The sequence below is a fragment of the Rattus norvegicus genome, chromosome 1, assembly GCF_021556685.1.
Source record: "Rattus norvegicus strain SHRSP/BbbUtx chromosome 1, alternate assembly SHRSP_T2T, whole genome shotgun sequence".
NCBI classification, from domain to species: Eukaryota; Metazoa; Chordata; class Mammalia; order Rodentia; family Muridae; genus Rattus; species Rattus norvegicus.
In genome coordinates, this window is record NC_141534.1 from 163,677,692 (window position 1) to 163,699,962 (window position 22,271).

Here is a 22,271-nt window from a genome sequence, read left to right on the forward strand (position 1 = left end):
AATTGAACTGATATTTGTAAAATGCTCAGAATCATGTCTGGCCCCTAAGAGTGTGAGTGACTATTAGCGGGATAGTCTCCGGTGCTGCCTGTGCTCGCCAGGAAGGTGAACTTTGCGACAGGCAGCAGCAGTTCCCATGTCCCCTTAAAGATGGAGAGACCAAGCTCAGAGAAAACAACAAACTTGCTCCCTCCCCCCACCCCAAGCAGCATTAAGCAGCAACAGAGGAAGGATTTGAATTGACTTTAAGTGGGTCTGACTGATAATCCCTGGTCCATATACTAGTCCCACCCCCTCGCAAGTGAGCGAGTATCCGTTCCCCAGTCCTCACTGCCCTCCCACTACATGAGGAAAATATATAGGCTGTACTGAGCCTCACTACTCTCTAACACTTCCCACGCCGAAGAATGAGTACCCAGGACCACTCCTTGCAGGAATGGCTCCTTCAAAATCCAGCCGTGGTTCACTGGTGGCAAGTTTAACAAAGGCTTGAGCTGGTTCCTAGTGTGTCACCAGAGGACTAGACCTTCAGTGTCAGTGACAGGATCACGGGGGTTACATGAAGGGCAGTAGGAAAATGAGAGCCTCAACATCTGTTTTCGGTTTGAGATGCTGCCTCCTCCTGCCTTTATCGGAGCACACTCATGTTCTGGGCTAATGGAAGCACAGTTTATTTCAGTCCTGGTTCATGTTACATATCAGCTTGCCTTTTAATTTCCATCAGGTGTCATAGGTCAAAAGAATCCCTCCAGGGTGCAAGAGACGGACTGCATAGTTTGAGAACATGAGAAATGGCCATGTGTACCGAAGCGGGAGGGCCAGAGCGGTGTCTGCCACAAATGGCACTTGCGCTTCGCAGGCCTCTTAATGCAGGCGTCCCTGAGACAGCGTGCATTTGGGGATATTAATTGTCTTCCTTTTAAGGTGTAGAAGAAGAAAGTAAAATCTGTTGGGCTTTTCCTAGTGCCAGATATTACCCTGAGCGTAGTGGAAGAGTGTCCGTCAAGTCATTTGAATTCTCATCATGAGCTCGTGCGGTCACAAAACTGGTACATCTAGGATCCTCATCTGGGAACATCCGACTGAGACTCTTGCAAATTTCAGACATTTTTTTAGGGCGCTGCACCCTGTGCTGTCCAGCAAGCAATGGCACTTGTGATGACGATATCGAGTCACAAAAGTACTGACAATGAAACGGGAAAAGCAGGGCGAACAGTGGCGTCACGCACCGGGCCAATGTTAAATCTCTAGTTTAAATATTAGAAAGGGTCCTTTAAAATCACTAACAAAATATGATATATCTGTTAGTAGCTGTTGTTTCAGAAGCTTTTGCCAATGTAGGGAATAAGAAAAATAAGAGTCTGAGGCCAAGTTATTATTTTTGTGAGGGATGTGTTTATATTTGTAAAAAGCATGTATGTCTGAGCGCTCTCTCTCGCTCTGTCTCTGTCTCTCTCTCTCTGTCTCTGTCTCTCTGTCTCTGTCTCTCTCTCTCTCTCTCTCACACACACACACACACATACACACACACACACACACACACACACACATACACACCACTAATTGAAAAAAAGCTAATATTTAATAAGGAGCCCAAACCTGTAACTGAAGTACAGTAAACTTTCCTAAAGTTCCAAAAGACCTGAAAAACCACTTGGGCAATGGACTAAAAATATCCTACTCAAGAAAATTAATAAATACTTTTATGTCGTCTTAATGAGAACTGTGTAAGACCTGTGCGATAAAGCTGTAACGTTTCACTGAGGGATGTAAAACAGAACATGAATTAAGAGGACATATCGCAGCATGCTCCCGGGCTAGCAAGGTTGAAATACTCTGAGGTGACAATCTGTAGGTTTGACGGAATGCCCAAGAGGAACCTAAAGGGAATTGTAGAGCTCTGGCAGAATGGCTTAAAGACCTTTCTAGAAGAGGAGACAGAAGAGCTCTCCAAAGGAAGATTAATAGTGTAGTCCATGTTAAAGACCTCACCACATCATAAATCTACAACAATTAAAAGAGATTAGGAACCACGCTGATTGAATGCTACAAAACTGCCTAGAAATATTACCAATAATGCACTTTTTAAAAATTAACATTCAAAACTGCAAGTAAGTAGAGAAAAGAAGGTTTAGTCAATAGATATCAATGGAAAGTCGGGTGCTTAAGCCAGCGGCTGTAGACTGCTAAAGAGGGGGAGGGATATGGATGACAGACACTGAGTGGTTGACCCACGATTTACAGCATAGAGTTTTTCAGAAAACTGTCTCTTTATGGCTTCCCTCATGAAAATAGGGGCTGTAGGTGTCATTTGGTTGTTAGAATGCCTGTCTGCCATCCCTGAAGCCCTTGTTCAGTCCCCAACACTACCTAAACCAGGTATGGTATGGTAGCTCTTGCCTGTAAGACCAGCATTCAGGAGGTAGAGGCTTTAAGAATGTAACGGCCTCCATCATCATAAAGGTGAAGAGGGTACGTCCACTTCTACATATGGGCCCTGATTTTCTCTCTTCAGAGCCCCCTACTGTGTGGTCTCCTGGTGGTAAGGACATAACTGTCCTCAGAGCTCCTACCTTTATGTTACCTGTCTGTAACATGGCATTAACTCCTTTGTTACCACTAAAGTCTATCCCAATGTTCCTCTGGAACTTTTTAAAGGTATAAGGATCAGAAATTCAAGGCCATCCTCACCTGTATACCAAATTCAAGGCCAGCCAGGGATAAAGGAGGCCCCGACTCAAACAAAACAACACAGGAGCTGGACAGACAGCTGATCAGTTAAGGTTACTCACTCCACCCTTGCAAAGGCCCCTAATTTGCTTCCCAGTAACCAGGGCAGCTCACCTGCATAACTCCAGCTCCTGGAGATCTGTACACACACACACACACACACACACACACACACACACACACACGCACGCACACACATGCACGCACACACACATAGTATTAATGCTCATATACTGACAATGGACATAATATTTTTAAGAAAATGGCTATAGTGTATGTATAGAAGAAATTAATGATTTCAGAAGAACATATATCAAGTATGTTTTCCCTTACTAGTAATCAAGTACAAACTGAAATAATGGTGTATCAACTTCTTTTAACTTTGTGAGCTAGAATCACTTCAGAAAATATCAGTCCACCAAGGCTGTGGATAACTGCGCATGCACAGTTACTAGTTACATTGTAGATCACTATAGCCCTTTGGGAAAACAGGTTGGCCGTTTGTATCAAACCATAAAAATCATGAACCTCAGAGAAGTTCTCATGGCGGAATAAACCCATAATCAGAAAAAGTTGCATGCTCACCACAGCCTTGTTTACAAATGTGAAAATTTGGTAACAGTCCAAAGGCCCATTAATAGAAAGCATTGAGGTAGATCATGGTACATCTGCTTGCTAAACATTAAATGCCCATTAAAATTTTTATGAAAAGTCTAAAACACAGAGAAATGCTTATAATTTTGGGCTCCAGAAATAGGGCATAGATGTTATGTTTTCGATATAAACCTGTCTATTGATAAGGATTAGGGGAGTCTGACTTGAACTCACATCTGTCAACCCCGAGAAAGCAACCCTGTTGTTTTTCCCTATTGCATAAGACCTGCTGTGGAGACCAAATTACAGCAAACCTTAGTTTGGTCAGGCAGGACGGAGACTGCTTCACCACTGAGTAGAGTCCTCCCTGACAGGATGTATGAAGAACCCTCCAACAATTAGGGTTTTCTTAAAGTTCTTCCTCTTCACATTTGGCACAAATGATCAAGTGGACCATCCAAAGACCGGGGGTAAAGACCTGTGGCCCATTAACATAGACACACTCGTCTCTTGAGCTCTCTGCAGCACATCTGTCTGTCTGCTGTGTGTGTGTGTGTGTGTGTGTGTGTGTGTGTGTGAGCACATGCACATATAAATATTTTAGATATTTTCCTTGGTCTCAGTTGTCCCCATTGTTTCTTAATGAATTGCATTAAGGTAAAGCCGAGATCCCAGAAGCACACCTTCTTTCTAAACCAGCTTTGCTGAGGTGAAGGGAGAGCCCCCAGGTGGTCTCGAGAGCCCTGTGCCTGCTGTTACAGAACTCTGAGAAGGCTTAGTGGGGATTCGCTTTACAAAAGTGAATCTATTTCAGAGAATCCCAGGCTGTGAAAACCTGAGCCTGCCTTTCTGTTTCCTGCATCACCCATGCCCAAAACAGGTTAGAAATGTCTGTGTAGCACAGCTCACATGACAGTAATAATCCCTTGCGTTGTACTGAGCACGCGGCTTACTGAACACAGTGACATGTGTTTTCATTTTTGTTTTAATCTTCACAACACAGGAAAGTAGGACGGCTCTGGGATTATTGTCTGTATTTTGTAGATGGAGCAGCTAAGGTTCAGAAAAGTTAAGGCTCTTAACCAGAAAGCTTTTTGACAGCCATGGTCACATCAGGTGCCCATGTGAAGGAGAGGTTTGTGTTGTTGTTGTTTTGGTTGTTTGTTTTTTAATGCTAGCTCTTCCTTGCTTTACTCCTCACTCAGTCTTTGTCAGCAAGCAGTCACCAGTCACCCAATGTGTGTCCCTTGTCTCCTACTGTGTGCCCCACATTCTGCTCTGGTTGAGCTTGCTGTTGTGATAAAGCCCAGTGAACTGCTCCCTGGAGGATCTCAAAGTCCTACAAGGAAGACAAGCTTTGATCAGGAATGTATTGTGATGACCCAGAGAGGGGAAGCCTGGGGTGTAGGATATGTTAACAAAAGATGCTAACTTAATCAGAATGGGGGTGAGGGGAGGTTTAACCTCCAGTGCATAGCACCTGAGCTCAGATTTCCAAACGCTGAGCAGGCAGGTGAGTGGAGAGAGTAGAGAAAAGGGCTCCAAATAGATGCCTAAGAGTGATCAACTTCTAATAGGTGGAGGGAGAGCCGGGAAGGCGATCGAGGTTAGGAGACTACAATGGTCGAAGTGTCAGAAAGCATGACACGCATAAAGAGAGGCTGAGGAAAGAGATGACTTCAGAACAGAGGAGCCTGAAGATCATGCTGAATGCAACAGAGCCCCCTATAATAGGAGCCATGGTTTGAAACCCAACAAATGGGTAGTAAACACCCAAGGATGAAAGAAGGAGGCCAGGGCCTACCCGACATGTCAGCAGACTTTTATTAACAGACGGTGGGTAGAATTGGGGGCATGGAGAAAGCTGAGCCCTGAGCACATGGGGGTCAAACAGTGAGAAGCAGAGTCCGGATAACTTGTGGTACAGGGGGACCAGAACAGCAGTCCGGATAACTTGTGGTACAGGGGGACCAGAACAGCAAAGGTGAGCAGGAGACACAGCTGGGATGAGAGACACAGCTATATGATACAGAGGCAGATGCAAGCAGCCTCCTGGCTTTCTTATCTCACACATACAGGGAATCTAAGGCATCTTAGAAAGGTGAGGGAGACTTCATACTCAGGCAGCAGGCCTAGCAGGGGCAGAAGAGAGTCACCCACAGAAAACAGGATGTAAGCGTAAGCTAAATGCTTAAAGTAACATTTTTAGACCCTGTTTTTGACAGTCAAACACATGTCGTCTGTCTAAGGAAAGAGAGTATTAGAAAAATAAACAATATGAGGGAATGACAAGCCCCTGTAGATGGTGCCCGTGGGGGATTACCCACAATGCAACAGTCCCTATCCTGCAGCAAGTCAGTGGCTGACAGGGAGGCTTTTGTTCCCAAAATACAAACAGGCCAGAAGATTATCGGGCATCTGAGCAATCCTTCCAGCAATCGAGAAAGACTAAGAAAATAAGAAAAGAAGGGAAATAAAAGAATGAGAAGGAAACAAAACAAAGCAAGAGAGGCAAACACCAATGACAGAGACATCAAAGGAGAAGAGGCCATAGTCCATCAAGATAGTAGAGAAAAGGTCTCACTCTTGAGGGTGACCTCAGAAGGCTGTTCAGAGAAGAGACATCTTTACAACAACCAGCACTCAATTTACCTAAGACAGCCCCTTCCAGCCTCCAGCTTAAACTAGGAAGTCTCTCCTGACCCTGGTTTCTAGCTGGCTGCCCTGCCCCCACCTCCTTGTATCTGCATTAGAAATACAGAAATACAGACAGGAGGTATGGAGAGCCAAATATTCTAGCCAGTCTTTTGACTTTCATGGGATGTCTTGCAAGTGTCCCCTGGGTAAGTGTGAGAAGAAAGCTGTCAGTAATGGCACTCTCCAAACAAGAGCAAAGAGAGGCCTGTGTGGCAAACCTTGAGAGCAGGGCAGTAGCCACCATAGCAAGAGCACTCTAAGGCACCTGTGTTTGAGGACTTGGGAATGCCCGCTAGTGCCAGGAGGGCAGAGTGACAGAAAGCCTGCAGGCACTCACACAGAGATACTGCCTCTCTGGGATGGGATATCAGCAGGAGGAATCTGTCCCCTGCAGGGCTTGGTCCATTTCTTTCTGTTTTCAATACCCACAAACCCAACATGACTCCTAATCACCTCCAGTTTAAATAAACAGCAAGCAAGCCACAGCTGTCTCCCCGCTTCCCCTAGGTGCACATAGCCCTGGCCACTGGTGCCCACACCCTGCCTGTTAGAGGTAGAACAACTCCAGCTATTTAAAAAAAAAAAAAAAATAGCGGGGTTGGGGATTTAGCTCAGTGGTAGAGCGCTTGCCTAGGAAGCGCAAGGCCCTGGGTTCGGGCCCAGCTCCGGGAAAAAAAAAAAAATAGCTTCTCTCATCATGATCAGCACCAAGACATTCATGGAAAACAGTAACAGGGCACAGGTCAGGGGTAGGGGCAGGAAGTAAGAGATTTCGTGAGTAAGCCCCATGGATTAGACAGTCCTTGAAAACCATCCTTCACAGGAAGAGGAAGCTGAGTCTATGAAATATCTGTGGGTGCCTGAGAGGTCAGAACTGTGAGGAAGAGAGAACTGAGCAGCTGTAGTGCGGGCCCATCCCAGTGTGATGTGTATTCCTGCAGGTGGAAGAAACATGATCTCCCACGACTCAGTTGTGTCTTAAAAAATATAAGCCATCTCTTTGTGGAGACAGTGTGGGAGCATTAATTACTGCTTTCCCAGGCCCACAGCCAGGCTCACCCTCCCCTGTAGTCATAAAGCCTACACACCTGCACGCACACACGGTGTGTTGGGGGGCCCTGATGAAGGACAGAGAATTGAGGTCAGCCAAAAGTCAGCTACAAAGGAGCGTTCCGTGGCCACTAGCCACAGCCGGTCAGTTACTGATCCAGGAGAGATGCTTAGGTCGGGAACTTTACCCTTACTCAAATGTGCAGGCCAGAAAAACCGAGGTGTGGAACAGGAAAGTGACTCGCTCAAGGTGACACGTGGGTGGCACCATGGAATTAGAAGCCCAGCATCTTGCTCTAAAGTTCGTGAACTTGGCATTGTACCGCCTAGGTTCCAGTGTGGCACCCACACGTGGTTTCACTTTGTTTGACTTAGTTTCCTTTCCGTCCCACCACTGAGAGAGCAGCAGCAAAGCCCTCCTGAGGGCTGCATACACTGTGTTCTCTCTACCCCGTGACTGCCCAGAAGATACTTGGTGAGAAACCCAGAATTCAGAGCTGCTAGTGAGAGTCAGAGCTGGAATTCCAGTCGGGGCTCATCTGATGGCATCAGCCAAGTTCAGCCACAAACTGGAACGCTCTATCTGTATGAGCAGCCAAATCAAATCATCAAGAGACAAGGTTCTGCCTGAAGACTTGTAGAAAGTCCAGAGAATCATCAAAGAGGCCGGGGGCTTTCACAGACCGCTGTGTGCTTTGGGCAAGTGGAGGCAACAGAGGGCTGAAAGGAGGGCTGGCCCACCACAGGCAGTGACAGCGTGTCCAAGGCTGCTCTGTGCCCAGGCACACAAAGTACTCAGGCCAGAAGCTTGAGCTGTCCCAACTTCTTCCTGGATACAAAATAGACAGCCCTGACATGTAGAATGCCAGCCTGTCACAGGGCAGGGAACAAGTCAGCCATCCTCTGGAAGCAAGACCAGTATCTGAACTACAGCCCAGGGCAATGGCAGTTTAGAAACCTGCTACTGTCAGAGAGTCAAAAGTAACCAGAAGGTTCTATGCACTTTTCCTCAGCAGCAGCTCTTTCTCAGCCCCTTGTGAGAGATGTAGCTATTGTGTCTGCCATGGGGCAGTGTCTGCCTTGAAGCAGAGAAAATGAGCTGTCTGGGTGGCTGGGACAGCTATAAAATGTTGAACATAAGCATATAACCACATGACCGTGATCTCTAATAGGATTTGGTATTGAGCAGAAGTTCAGCTTGACCCCTGGCCTGTAGATATAGATCCCAGTTATTATTCTGAATAATAATAATTTTAACTGGTGATAAATAAGAAAGAATGATTGTTCAAATCACTTTGTGACTGACCAACACACATTTTGATTATTATAAAGAAAAATCCACCAGAGGCAGAGAATCCCACCATCCTGCTAATCAATTTTGCATGTAATGCCCAATAGAAGTAATTCAAGTACACAATTGATGGAAACCATGTTGACAGCTCCTATGGAAATAGGAGACTTGAGGCCTCACAAAATTTTATAACCACATGGCCTCCCACCACGTGGTTAGTTACTGCTGTCTTGAGAGAAGGAGGCCGGGGCCCGCATCTAGCCGAATATATCGGGTCCAGGGGCAAAAAGCTGACAGTGAAGCCACTGGTTTTGGGGAAAGTTAGCAGGCTGAAACTTTAAAACAAAAAGAATCAGGTTAACAAGGAATCAAGGCATCTAGGCCCCACAGAAGGAGCTCAGCCTTAGCGCACGAGGCCAAGACCAGAAGATGTCAATTATCCTCATGCTTCCTTGCTTACAATTTAGCAAGTTCTGCTTCAGGACAAACAGGGGGTGGCACAGAGGAGTGGGGCCGGGCCCTTCCTAGCAGGGATTTGTTGTCCCCACGGGTGAACATCAGAGCTTGTAAATGACCGCACAGTTGAAACCATAAGACAAATGAGAGAATGATTTGAATTGACATTAGGGAATGAGGAGAGCCCAGTCTTTCCAGAGGAAACCTGAGCGCTTCAGGGAAGGGACATGGTATACATTAGGTCCGGGGTCTAGAGAACGGCCTAGTGGTTAAGAGCATTCGCTGTGTTTCCAGAAGACCTGAGTTCCCAGCACCCACTTAGGGTGGCTCACGACAGCTATAACCCCACATCATAGGCCCTGCCACCCTCCTCCAGCCTCTGAGAACACCCACACACGTGTAGCCACACGATAACTAAACTCGTGCAGACACACACACATGGAAGTCAACTTAAATCTTTTTGTTGTTGTTGTCGTGGTTGTTTGTGTGACTGCTCTGCCGCATGTACACCTGCGGCCAGAAGAGGGCATCAGTCCCTTTATCATGAACCACCACGTGGGTACTGGGAATTGAACTCAGGACCTCTGTAAGAGCAGCCGCTGAGCCATCTTTCCAGTCCCCAAAATGAATCTTTACGAAGGAATAAATTGAGTCTGAAGCTAAAACAAGCCAAGAAGGGATTAACAGGGACTTTTATCAGCGTCACCTGCCCCGGGGAGGCTGCGAAGGCCATGGCCTCAGAAGGCAGGACTATAGGGAATACCCAGACTGCAGCATGATGAGGGCTCCAGCAGACCATTGAGGCAAAGAGGTGTGTTTGGGTTGATTTTGCTAGGACTGGGGAGTGGGCCCAGGCTTCATTCATGCTGAACATATACCCTGTAACAGAAAGAGCCCCCAGCCCAAAGAAGGTTGTGTAGGAAGAGCAGTGGGCCTCGTCCTGCCTAGAGTTTCCTAAAGTGTAGCTCTCAAGATTCTGTTAGATTGCACGCTGTTTCAGAAATCACGGTTTGCTCAAGTGAGCTGGCAAAGCTATAATTAGAGATAGCGAGTCATTGTTTCATACTGACATTAAATTTTCTGTTTTAAATAAATTTGCTTCAGAAAACCAACAGTTCAAAGGCACACTAAGTGAATGACAGGACAGATGGTATGTGGCTGCAAGCAAATGGTTTGGTGGGAGGGCACTGGCCCCCGTGGCCTTTCAGAAGCCGTGGCACCAGGCAGGTGACACCAGGCTGGGAAACTCCAGAATGCCCATGGTTGACCATGGGACCTGGACCTCCCCTAAACACAAGCAGACTGCCACTCTACCACTGCTTCTAGTTTTAAAACAAAAGCCGGCATTAAGATTTCCCCCCAGAAATCTACTTGTTGAAAAAACCTGGCATCTTATTCAAAATTTGAATAACATTGTACAAACCAATGCACCCTCAGGGGTCCCATTGGTGATGCCCGCTCCAGATGGTGAGAAAGAGACTCAACTCCAGACTGACAGCTCTGCCCGCTCCAGCAGGGCTGACTGGAAGGTGGGCGGGGCTAGAGAGCAGAGGCCAGGCTGAACGCTGATGCAGGGGTCTGGGCCAGAGGCAATGCTGAGGTAGTGGACAGCCTACTTCTAAAGTAAGGGATTCAGTCGGTTAGTTTTGAGGGGATTTTTATTGTGTGTATGTGTGTGTTCCTGTGTGTGCATAAGAGGAGGTAAGAATGTTGGTTTTAACTTCCTTCCTTGATGGAGACAAGATCTCCTTGCTCAAGCCAAACTAGCTGGTCCTAGAACTTGTTGAGATTCTCTTGTCTGTGCCTCCCACTTCCCCAGGAGAGCATCATGGGATTTGCAGACACTCGTGCCTGTGTGTGTGGCTTGTATGTGGGGACCATCAGACTTGCCCAGCAAGCACTTTTACCCACTGAGGCATCCCACAGCCACCCAAGCAAAGGTGCTTTTTCTTTGTTTGTTTTTGTTTTTGTTACCCTGTGCCGTGTAAGTCCTCGATTAGTTGTGTGTGTTGTCCAACATAACTGACCTCAGGGAAGAGGGTTTTCTGTGTAAGCTGTAAGCAGCAGAGAGTGGCTTGGTGACTAACCTAGATAATGATTGGAGAATAATTAGCACCCACCCACACACACACACACACACACATATACACCTCTGAGTCTGTTTCTGTCCCTACATTACCTGTCCTGGAATAATTCAACACAAAGTGATGCTCATTAGATGGAAATCTCTAGCCAGCAGCTGAGTCGAGCTTTTTAAAAAGATGATTTCTTAAGTAATTTGTCCCAAAGATGGGCTTGACATGAAAGTTGGCAGAATGATTAGCAGGTCATTGCGTGGGAACACCAAAAAAAAAAAAAAGATTATCTGGATCCGGCTCTTGGCCCCCCTTGAGCTGCTTAGCATTTCAAAAGGCAATCTATTCTGGAAGCTACTCACATGGCAGCCCCTGGAAGACCAGGCCCTCCCCTTTGGAACTGGGCCACAAGTTCCCTGCATCCTTGGGTAGCTTGCATCTTCCCCACTCTGGCTTGTCGTTGCCTGGGCCTTTGGCACCAGCATCGCCTGGGCTCCTACCTCTTGACCTTTGACCTTTTAAATTGAACACTTAAGGGGTAGAGCCCTGGACCTCTATGTATTAACAGGCTTTGAGGTGGCTGACATATACTAAAGGTTGGAAATCAATCGCTGCACCCTCTCACCTAGGAGCAGGTTGACATCCCTACCTCTGGACCACACATCCATTGGCATTAGGTGAGTGGTCACCGAGGAGTAAACATTCAAATATAGTGAGTAGGAGGAGGGTGTTTGCAGAGAGGGTTTCCTACTGGGCAACAGTGCCCTAAATGGGTGGATCCACGCCATCAGCTTGGGGGTGGGGGTGGGAGTGGGGGTAGGATAGAATTAAGGGAAAAGAAGAAATCAAGATTGCAGATGCTCGACATTGGCAGTTGTACAGAAGACCCCCTGTGGGAAAGGGGAGTAGAATAATCCAAGTTAAATACTAGTCTGATGCTCAGCTTCTGGAATTCAAGCAAGTTCACTGCATATTCTCATCTATAAAATGGCGGAGTGTGCACTGCCCTTTTCTTATGCGTGAGGAATGTGCCTACATATCCTACATAAGGAAATACAACCCTTTATCTATGGATCAAGTGTAAACTCTATATGGAAATGTTATATAAGCATTAGGTTCTGAACTTGTCAGGTTTCCTCCAAGCTTGCAAAATGCCACGTATGTTGATCCCAAGAAGGGACACAGGCGAATGTACGTCCTGGGGTTCTCTCAGTTGCCAGGGGCAAAAGCACACTCAGGTGACCTCAAGGAAAAGCCAGCTGGCAATGAAGTCACTTTACAAAGAGTACTGTGGACTGAGGTGAGGACTCTGAAGAGCCTCCGGGAACCGGGCACCTAGAGAACTCCTTTCTTTGTGTCTTTGTAGGCCTCATCTGCCCTCCTTCTGGCTTCCCTCTCAGAGCTTGGTCCATATGCTTCTTTCTCTCAGCTGTCAGCCTGGCGCCCTGGCCTATAACACTCCCTCTGACTGGGTTCCCCTTAGCCATAATGGCCTTTCCAAGTCCTCTCTTGCTATATGTCTTTCCTTTTCTGTTGTTGTTGTTGTTTGTTTTGTTTTATTTTTCTTGAGACCAGGTATCATGTAGACCTCAAACTCACTATGTACCCAAGGATGACTTGGAACTTATGATCCTCCTGCCTCCACCTCCCAAATGCCATGATTCATTCATATCTTTATACTTCTGCACCCTTCAACAAATACCACATCCCCAGTCTTTAAAATACACTCTCAGTTTTAGACGACATACAGCAATTGCCTACTAGGGCTACAGTGGGGCATGACCATGCACATACACAATGTGTGATGGTCAGATCATTATGATCAGTGTATCATCTGTCCTTCCAGACTCTCATGATTTCCTTGACAAACGTTGAGTGCAATCAAAGTCCTTTCTACCAGCTGGTTTGAAATATAAAAATTAATTGTTGTCAACCACAGTTGCCTTGTGAAGCCAGCAAATGTTAGAGTTCTTCATCCTTTCTGGTTGGTCCCTTGTAGTTCGGTTATGAAAAGGCAGGAACCCGATCAATCCAGTAGACCCTAGACTGAGTCCTGGTAGACTGAGACCCAGGGGTTCAGCTTGTGAACAGGCTCTGCTCGCATGAGATGCTTGACCTAGGCCAGGCAACTGTGAGCAGAGGAAGATGTCACGCAGCCTTGCTGTGCCTGCTGTTTTGGAAGAAATTTAAATAGAGCATGGGTTACCAGAAGCACCTATGGGTTAAAGACCCCAGGAAGGAAAGACACTGACCACCTCATGTCTCCTCCAGATCCCTTGTGCTCAAAAAGCAAACCCTGGTCAGTCTTGTCAGCACTTGGCCTTCCTCTCATGACCTCTTTAGTATACATTCTCAATAAAACAGGAAAGTACACAGATCATTTTCTTTAGGGAACATTGTGGAACCAGAGTGATTAGCCTGTCCGTGACACCTGAGAAAGCTGTTGCCAACGAGGCCCATGAGCAGAGACCCTGTTCCTCCACAGGCATGCCCCAGGTTACCTTTTCAGTGGCTTCCATGTGGCTGGCAGGCGTGAGCTTCTGAACTCTTAACTATGATCTTAGAGTGCAGTGAAGTCCGACCATGAGTTCCCCTCACTGTCTTCATTCTGAGCACTGCCCAGGCAGGGAGAGGGCCTTTCTTGACTGCTTTCCTATTCTCTTCATCCTTATCACTATGCCATGCCTTCCTTACTCTGTCCTCCTTCCCCCTCTTCTCCATCCTGTTCCTGCTTAGTTGTCAGACAGCAAGTGTCACTGACCATTTTGGTTTGTGTTTAGCCCTCACCGGACTCTTTGGGAAGCCAGACACGGTGTCTTTCTTTAAGGACCTCACCATCTTGCTAGTGATGAGGTTTGCCCCTCCCCCCAAAGAAATAACGAAGAAGAGCCAACACATTTAGAATCCAGGGAAGTCTGTCTGCTAGATGTTTTTTCCCTCAGAACATCTCTGTAGTGGTTTGGTAGACTTCTGGGTTTGACTGAAAACAGGTCTCCCAGCTCAAATGCCAGCATGGAGCTGGCATCCAGCCCAGGCTGTCAGGGACTCTGTCAAATTTTTGTCACTGTGTTGACCTGGACGGCTGTAGACTGAAGACCTTCGAGTTCCATCATCTGCAAAGAAAGCTGGGGTGCCTCCAGGGACCAACACCTCATAGGCCACAGAACAGCTTTCTGGCACCTGGCGCCTGCCCAGCACCAATCCAGAAAGCGCAGGAGAAAAGTTCTTTTAGGTGTTGGCATGAGTGTGCCAGAGTCAGGGCTTTGGGGAGACAACAGGTTTAATTTGCTTTGACAGCGCTTTCCCCGGGAGAAAATGTACCCCAGCACCCTGCCCCCTGCACACTGGGAACATGGCTTGTTTGCTTTCTCATTTTTACCACGGAGAGTTTCTGTAGGCTTTTGCATGTGTATGTTTTTACCCCCAGTAACCCACATCTCCTTATTTGGATTCATTAGACCAACCGAGTGTTTTGTAGTTCACAAATGGAAGACATGTGTGAATCTTAAAGCCTAACGACCAGCTTTGCTAGGTCCTGAGCCAGCCACTTTACATGAACAACATGACCCTGTTTATTATTCTCTGGGAGAGCTCTCTGGGGTGGGTGCTGTCACTAACTCCACTTCACAAATGAGGTTGGAGAGACGCCTTTGCCCAACACTTAGGTCATAAGAGACAACCTGGTTCCAAACTCCATGTTTAGCCCAGGCCATCCGCACTTCCCAAGATACAATTCACTTATCATTCTCAGTTATGTGAACTTGAGTTACTAACTTTAGCTTCCAGTCTCCATTGGACTCTTCCCTCAACCTGGACTTAAGGTTGAATTAAATACTAATATTGCCATCGCATCTGTTTTCTGTCTGCTCTTTGGTTGTTTATCATAAACTGAGCTCAGCCTTTGTCAGGAATGGGGAGGAGGGGTGTAACAGATGTTGTATAAAGTGTAAAGTTCCTAGCTAAAGTCAAGATCATGTCCTGGGGTCAATCTTGTCTACAGCATTAGCTGTCATCATCCTGCACAGCAGCTAGAAGCAGTCATCAGAAGAGTGGACCACTGTCTGGGTGACAGACAAACCTTATTTCCTCAGCCAAGTTCTCAAGCAGCTTCTGACACCGACCCTTACAACTGAGGGAGAGACCCAGAAGTAGGAAGAAAGTGGAAGTCCTAACACAGGCTCAGACACATCCCAGAGGAGGAAAGGGACTAAAGATGTAGAGATTCTCTTTGTCTTTGGTGAAGGGACCAACACGATTCTCCTAGGGTCACGGGTGTTTGCCTGCTCAGACTTGGATCGCAAGCAAATTTGCCCATTGTGCCTATGCATGGTGATTTGGCAGAGTGACTTCTCCCTCCATCATGAAGACTCTGGGAAGCACGAGGTTCCTGAGCTGCTCCCATTATTCTCCTCAAGCCGATAGTTTCCTTGGTTAGCCCAGAAGAGCAAGCTTTGGGGTTTCATTTTTGTTTTTTGAGAAAAGGTTTTTCTCTGTAGCCCTGGCTGGCCCGGAACTTGCTCTGTAGACCAGGCTGGCCTGGAACTCACAGAGATCCGCCTGGCTCTGCCTCCTGAGTGCTGGGATTAAAGGTGTGCGCAGTCACTACCCAGCGGCTTTGGGGCTTCAGAAAACAGAAAAATAGAAGGAACAAATGCAGGCAGGACTTCCAAAGCATCTGCCTTCAAAGGACTTCAGTGTCATATGTGACCTATTTCTCCTTAACGTAGCCATGTTAAGGATTTAGTTCTAGTAAGAAGTCATCAGTAGACAGAATGAGCCCTGCAGGGGAATACCCACATCCTCATGACTAATTCCCTCCAAAATCTCCATCCTGGGGGAGAGGGGACACTTTTGTCCTTTCTTCCCTCTGAAGATGCCTCTTCGTGTCTTCAGCAATGTTCAGCATCCTCAGAACATTCCCACTCGCAACCCGTGTCCAGAGACAAAACACAGAAACCTTGAAGCTTCACACTCTGAGTCCAATGTAAGGGAAAACAAATCCCTGAAAGTCACAATTCCTGTCAGGGCCCACCGCTCTGACAGAAACAACAAAAGCCAAGGCAGGAAAGACCTGCATGTTCCATCGTACCATATACTCGATTATGAAAATCAGCTACTCACAGGCGGTTGGATTCTTACTTCCAGCTCAAGCAGATTGGAAGGTGCACCATCTGCTAAGCCAAAGCAGCTGGAGTGTGAGCTTCAAGCAGAGCGGAAGGGAGGCGGGGCAGAGACTCGCCCAACTCTGATTGGGGACATACACCAGGTGTATGGAATGAAGTTCACACTTCTCAAGAGTCTGCGATGACCACTTCTAACCCAGAGTTTAGCATAGAGATATCGAGGTGCTCAGTGGATCTTAACCTTTTCAAAGAAAAACTGCATTTAAAAAAAAATGTGTGTGAATGTTTTATCTCCCCGTGTGGGTACTGCACTCATACAGTGTCCGCAGAAGCCAGAAGAGAGCATCAGATTCCCTAGAACCGGAGTTAGCAGATGGTTAAGCCACCATGCAGATGCTGGGAGCTGAGCTCAGCAAGAGCATCTCGTGCCCTTAGCCTCTGACCTGTCTCTCCAGCCTCATATTCATGGGATCTCATGTGGACCCCAAGTTAGCTAAAGTGCCTCTCTATGGAAGAAATTCTATTCACATAAACATTTTATCAAAAGCAAATATTCTCCAGATGGCTCCCTTCCCTTTCGCATTGCCATCTTCAAATTATTTTCTGTTTCTTAAAACTATGCCTTCCCCCAAACTAACAGCCCAGGACAAATTCTTGAGCACCCAGGCTTCTGTTCCGTTAGATTTAGCAGCTGACATATACCAAGTCCCAGGAAATTATGCTTTCCTCAACTTGGCTACTCTGAAGGACTTTTGGGAGGTGAGAAGCAGGTTTGTGTCTTGTAGACTTTGTAAATCAGAGTCTAGAAAGCGCACGGGGGTCGTCTGCATGCAGACCCTGCCGAAATACAGCTTGTGGTCGGCGTTCATTAAGAGGGATGCCCTGTGCCTCTGGCTGAGAAGGACTGAGCTGAAGCAATTTAGAATGGGAAACAAACCATCTAGTGAAGGCTTCCAGTGGTGGCATCAAGAGTAGGCTGAGACCCTCCTGCGGCTTAGATTCCAGGCTAAATACCCACATGAATAAAGTCCACTTCTAAACTTAAGGTTCGTAGTCAGCAAAGTTGACGATATGGTGTTTCCATAGCAATGAGGACTTGGCCTGCTGACGCTGCCAAGAAGTCTTCTCAGCGATCATGGCTTTATTATTAGCTCTGGTAGAAGGAACAGAAGTTGAAAACAGGGTCATATATGGGGAGGATGAGCACAGTAATGAGAAGACAGGAGAGGGAAGACCCAAGGCCATGACCCCAGCCATTGCAGAGCACAAGGAGACCCAGAAACCAGCCTTCTGCCTCCCTGTGCTGGGCTCCTGCACCAGCGCTGGAGGAAACATCCCTCCCATTGTACAGTCCCCTTATCCTCAGGGAGAACCTTGTCTCTTTTCCATGCCATTGACCAGCTGACAAGTCACTTGTCCTGTCCAAGTCTGAAATGGCAATGTCTCTTTTATAGATGCTTCTTTTCTCATTTAGTTATTCATTTTAAGAGTATTTTAAATAATTTATGCAGAGGGTGTGTACATAGGTGCAGTACCTTTGGAGGCCAGAAGAGGGCATCAGATCCTCGGGAGCTGCAGCGGCAGGCAGTTGTGAGCGTGTGTGAGTGCTAGGAACTAAGCAGTAGTCCTCCACAACACTACTACTACATGCCCTTAACCACTGAGCCATCTGTGCATCCCCCCAGTCTTGGACTCTTAATGGATTCCTGTGAGCTATGACCTGTGAATTGACTCCTTAATTCTTTTGTACTCCTGACCTTCCCAGCTCACTCTGCGACCTTGGGGAAGCCGATGCCCGTCCTCTCAGTTTCCTTTCTGTTAAGTGAGCACATTGAGCTTGATGGCATCTCGGGACCCTTTAACCTCGGAAAGTTCTAGATTTCTCTGCCCTTCCCTCATTACTCTGCTCACCCCCGACCCCTACCCTCACCCCCAGGACATTGCTTCAGACCCCTGGCTTCTGCTGTGGCATGAGTTCCTACAGGGTCTGAAGAGTATGGCATCATGGATGCTAAGCTTGGAGTCCAAAACCATGGGTTCGAATTCTGTGCCTAGTAACCGCAGCCCACCTTGTTTTATCTCCCTTGCCTGATTCTTCTCTCTAACGAAATTGGAACAGCCACACATACACTTGTCAGTTTTGGTACCAGTGACGTCAGAGAGGTTCATGGATCCACAGGCCCCACGCAGGTATTCCAGGCACAGTGGTATCTCCTTTGTTCTGTATCCCCCAGTGTTGACAAACGACGACTTCTGTAGATACTCATTAAGTAACTAGAACAACAAACTGCTTACATTTTTATTAACATCTTTCTGCAACCCGTTGTGCTTCCTTGACACATTAACACAGAGTATTTGTCAGGGGGACTCTGTTAGACCCTCTCTGTGGCTGAGCGTGGGGCTGAGTAAGAAGAGGAGGAAAGGTATATATGCCTTCGACAGAGCATGGATTTCTCATGCAGCCAGCGAGGGCTATTGAAGAGCTCTTATTAGCAGAGTAACAGCACCAGGTTCACACCGCAGAGATCAATCAGGCTGCCGGGTGAATAAATCAGAGAGTAGAGGATGCTCAACGGCCGCCCACAGACTGCCATAGAAGACCCAGCCAGAGAGGGGTGAGGCCCTGGGAAGAAGGAGAGCTGGAAGAAGGCACATCTGTGCATTCATGGAACAGAGCTAAAGATAGCCACCATTCACAGGCCATACCGCTTCCTCCCAACTGTGCTTAGCTGCAGCACTAACACACACACACACACACAGACACACACACAGACACACAGACACACACACACACACACACACACACAGAAGGTACATTGATCTATAAATGCTCGGAGGCTAACAACGTGACTCCATAGGTCGAATGCATGCCCACCACGTGCATAGCCCTGGGTTCCATCCTCAGCAGTGCATGAAATGGGTTACGGTTATACACCCCTGTATCCCCAAGGCTGAGACAGGAGGACACAGACTTCAAAGCTACCTCCCACTACATAGCAGATTCAAAGTCACCCTGGATACTTGGGTCCTGTGTGGAGGTTTGACCCTGAGCTCTGTAGCAGGAAGCTGTCTCCACTTCCCCCTCTCACTCCTGTCTTCCAGAATCAGTGGAGAACTGCCCCAGCAACTGCTATGGTAACGGTGACTGCATTTCCGGGACCTGCCACTGCTTCCTGGGTTTTCTGGGACCCGACTGTGGCCGAGGTAAGCATTCGCATGAGCATCTCGGTAACGGTAGCTACTTCCCAGACCCCACAGCCAGCTGCTGTACACATCTCAGAGGAAACTTAGGACTCAAGCTGCCTCCTCCTATGCCCAGGGAGTACTCTAAGAGCCATTCTCCAGTTCAAGGCAGTTGGCAGGTAGAGCCAAGTTCTATCAGTCTCTCTTATTCCTCTGCGGATAACACACACACAAACAGATCAGGACTGGAAGTACTGTGTCCCTTGATGGGGTACTGAGGGTGGCAGTGAGGGACCCTTTGAGAAGCTGAGTCCCTCTCTAGAGACCATCAGCCTTTGTCAAGCACCTTCCAAGCCCCTCCTCTCTGGCCCGTGGACTGGAAGCGTATGGGGCCTCTCCACTTCTGTATAACACAGGCAGGATCTCAGCTAAGACACCAGCAGAAGGGCCTGGAAGCCTGGCATCTCCTCTCGCTCAGACCATACCTTAATGCTCAGTGTATACACTGCTAAAGACAGAAACAAATTCTGAGATGACCCGAAGGCTACCTGAGACCTACTGTGTGCTCTGGGAAGGGAAACTTCCTGAGATCTGTGATCCTGAGAATTTGGTGTTCCCCAAAGAAAACCCCAAATGGCCTCCTGTCTAGGTTTCTCCATCTCCCTACTGAGAGGCCTCTCTCTGGCTTCGTGTCCACTTCCAAGTTCGTCCTGTGCTGAGTACTAGGCTTAGCTGGCTGCTAAGCAGACCTGCAGCTCTCAGGCCGTTCTGAGAGAGTAAACCAACTGTAACAAAACAGCATCAGGATGCCTGGAGTGGAGGTGTCAGGGTCAAATGTGGCTGTCTTGGCTGGGCAGGAGGAAGATCCCCTGAGAAAGGTGGAGATGAGATGGGGTAGGACCCAAGTCTAAGGCTTGTGGAATCCAAGAACGGAAGTCAGAAAAGGCCAAGGGAATAGCACCCTACAAATCCTCCCCAGGTTAGCACTGGGGACTCCACCTACTTTAGCGACTATGAAATAGGCTTGCCTTGAGACTGCCAAGTTGGCAGCCCTGGGAACCACAGTGACTGCCTGCTGAGTGCTCTAAAAAGAAAAAATGCCAGGTGGGGCCCGGGGAAGGTAGTGCAGAGAGAGCCAAGTCATTCCTTCTGAGGAGAATTACCATCTCATCTCAGACGCATGCACTTCAACTTAAGAGTCTTGTATAAAACAGCCTCATTGTATCTCAGTGAGACAGGTGAGCTCTAGTGGCACAATGCAATATAGCTTATTTTTAGCTAGATTCCTTCACAGAGATGATCACAAAACCTCTATGCTAAGAGACAGAATGGAAAGGTACTTCAAAGTTGGGCTCAGCTCTTTTTGCTGAAGCACTGTGATGTAAGAGGCTGGAATGGGGGACCTGAAAGACCAGGGAGGCAGAGACCTGCCAGGGTTAAAGACAACAATTAGTGGTATTTACAGTGACAGGGGGAGGGGGATGGGGGATGGGGGGAGGGGGGGATGGTAACAACAGAGCGCTATCAGGAGAGTGCTGGAGAAGCCCCAGATACTGTCTTTCTAGTGATAATAAGAAGCAGATGGCAGCTTCCTCTCTGAAGCTCCTAGCAGCCAGGGCGCTCCAACTGAATCAGAGGGTGGCTGGAGGAAACGGTAGTACCCCACGACAGCCCTTGGCCCTTGGCCCTGCATCACACACCCTCTTTTCCAACTCCAGAGGTGTTTGAGCTGGAATGAAGCAACGCAGGGGGAAGTGGGTGATGGGTAGGCAGGGGTGTTCACTACCAATCAATTGATAAGATCAGCCAAGGGGAGGGGAGAAGAGAACAGAGACCAATGTCAGGGTGCGGGGAAGTGATTCACCTAGGTTTTTGGTACTCTCTCCTAGCATCCTGCCCCGTGCTATGCAGCGGGAACGGCCAGTACATGAAGGGCAGGTGCCTGTGCCACAGTGGCTGGAAGGGTGCAGAGTGCGATGTGCCTACCAACCAGTGCATCGACGTGGCCTGCAGCAGCCACGGCACCTGCATCATGGGCACCTGCATCTGTAACCCTGGCTACAAGGGCGAGAGCTGTGAGGAAGGTAAGATTCTTCCAGGCTGCCTCTGAGGTAGAGGCCAGCCTACTCTCTGGAACGGCTTTCAAAGATTCCTGTTTTGAAATCAGATATAGCTCTGAGTCCTAGCTCAGTCTCCTCCATAAAGCAAGGCTACCTTCCCCAGGGGGCCACTGTAAAGACTGAACTAAATAGCCCATATCAAGCACTTAGCTCAGTGGCTGACACCTAGTAAATGCTCCATAAATGTGGCTCTTATATCAGTAACGTTATTCCGGGGACGGTCAAGCGTCACCCTCCTTCATCCAGGGTCTGGAAATGGATGGACTTCACCATTTGCAGCTGACGGGCAATGTATACACTTTCTATCTCCTCCTATTTTCTACCCGCCAGAACCCTGGCTCCTTCCCCAGTGGGACAGAGAGGTTCCTAGGAAGGCTAGTCATTTAAACCTGTTTAGTATTTGACAGAGAGCCTTCATTTACAGCACCATTTTCTCTTAAAAGAGAGAATGTTAACAGGCCTAAAGTAAGAAGCCAGGCGGGATCAATGTCTGAAAGGCACTTCCTGTCTCTGCTACCCATGGCCCTCCAGTGAGTCAGTGAGTGCTGACACAGACCCCTCAGCTTGGGGGATGGCAGTAGTTATTGAAGGTGGCAGCCTGCAGAACACAAGGACCTGGCTTTTCCTACTTGGGGCGCAAGGATCTTCCTTGATTTCCCTTTCTTCTAATCACTTGAGATGAAGCCCCTGTGCAGAGGGTCTAGAAGGAGAGACTCCCATTAGAACAGTGGGCTGTTTCACCTGTGCCATGTCCACGTGGTATTCTCCAGACAGAAGAACACTGGACAGTGCCCCAGAGCTGGGGGATATTTTTCAAAGAGGGAAAAAAGTAACGTTTAGAACTTTGATTTACGTTATCTATTTGAAATGAAGTGTTTTTCCTCCCGCTCTCCTTTCTGAAGAGAGCCATCTGGGACCGATGTCTTTTATTATTTCTTTTTTCTCTGCTAAA

The 22,271-nt window shown here is 47.7% G+C and overlaps 1 protein-coding gene across 15 annotated transcripts in view; it reads left to right on the forward strand.

Annotated features, from left to right (window-relative positions):
* Tenm4 (teneurin transmembrane protein 4) overlaps positions 1-22,271 on the forward strand; it is a 700,311-nt gene that overhangs the window by 542,129 nt on the left and 135,911 nt on the right. For all 15 annotated transcript variants that reach the window (XM_087558479.1, XM_087558500.1, XM_087558515.1 and 12 more), the window contains 2 exon segments: positions 19,119-19,220; positions 21,089-21,283. In XM_087558479.1, coding sequence (XP_087414605.1) covers positions 19,119-19,220; positions 21,089-21,283 — 297 coding nt within the window.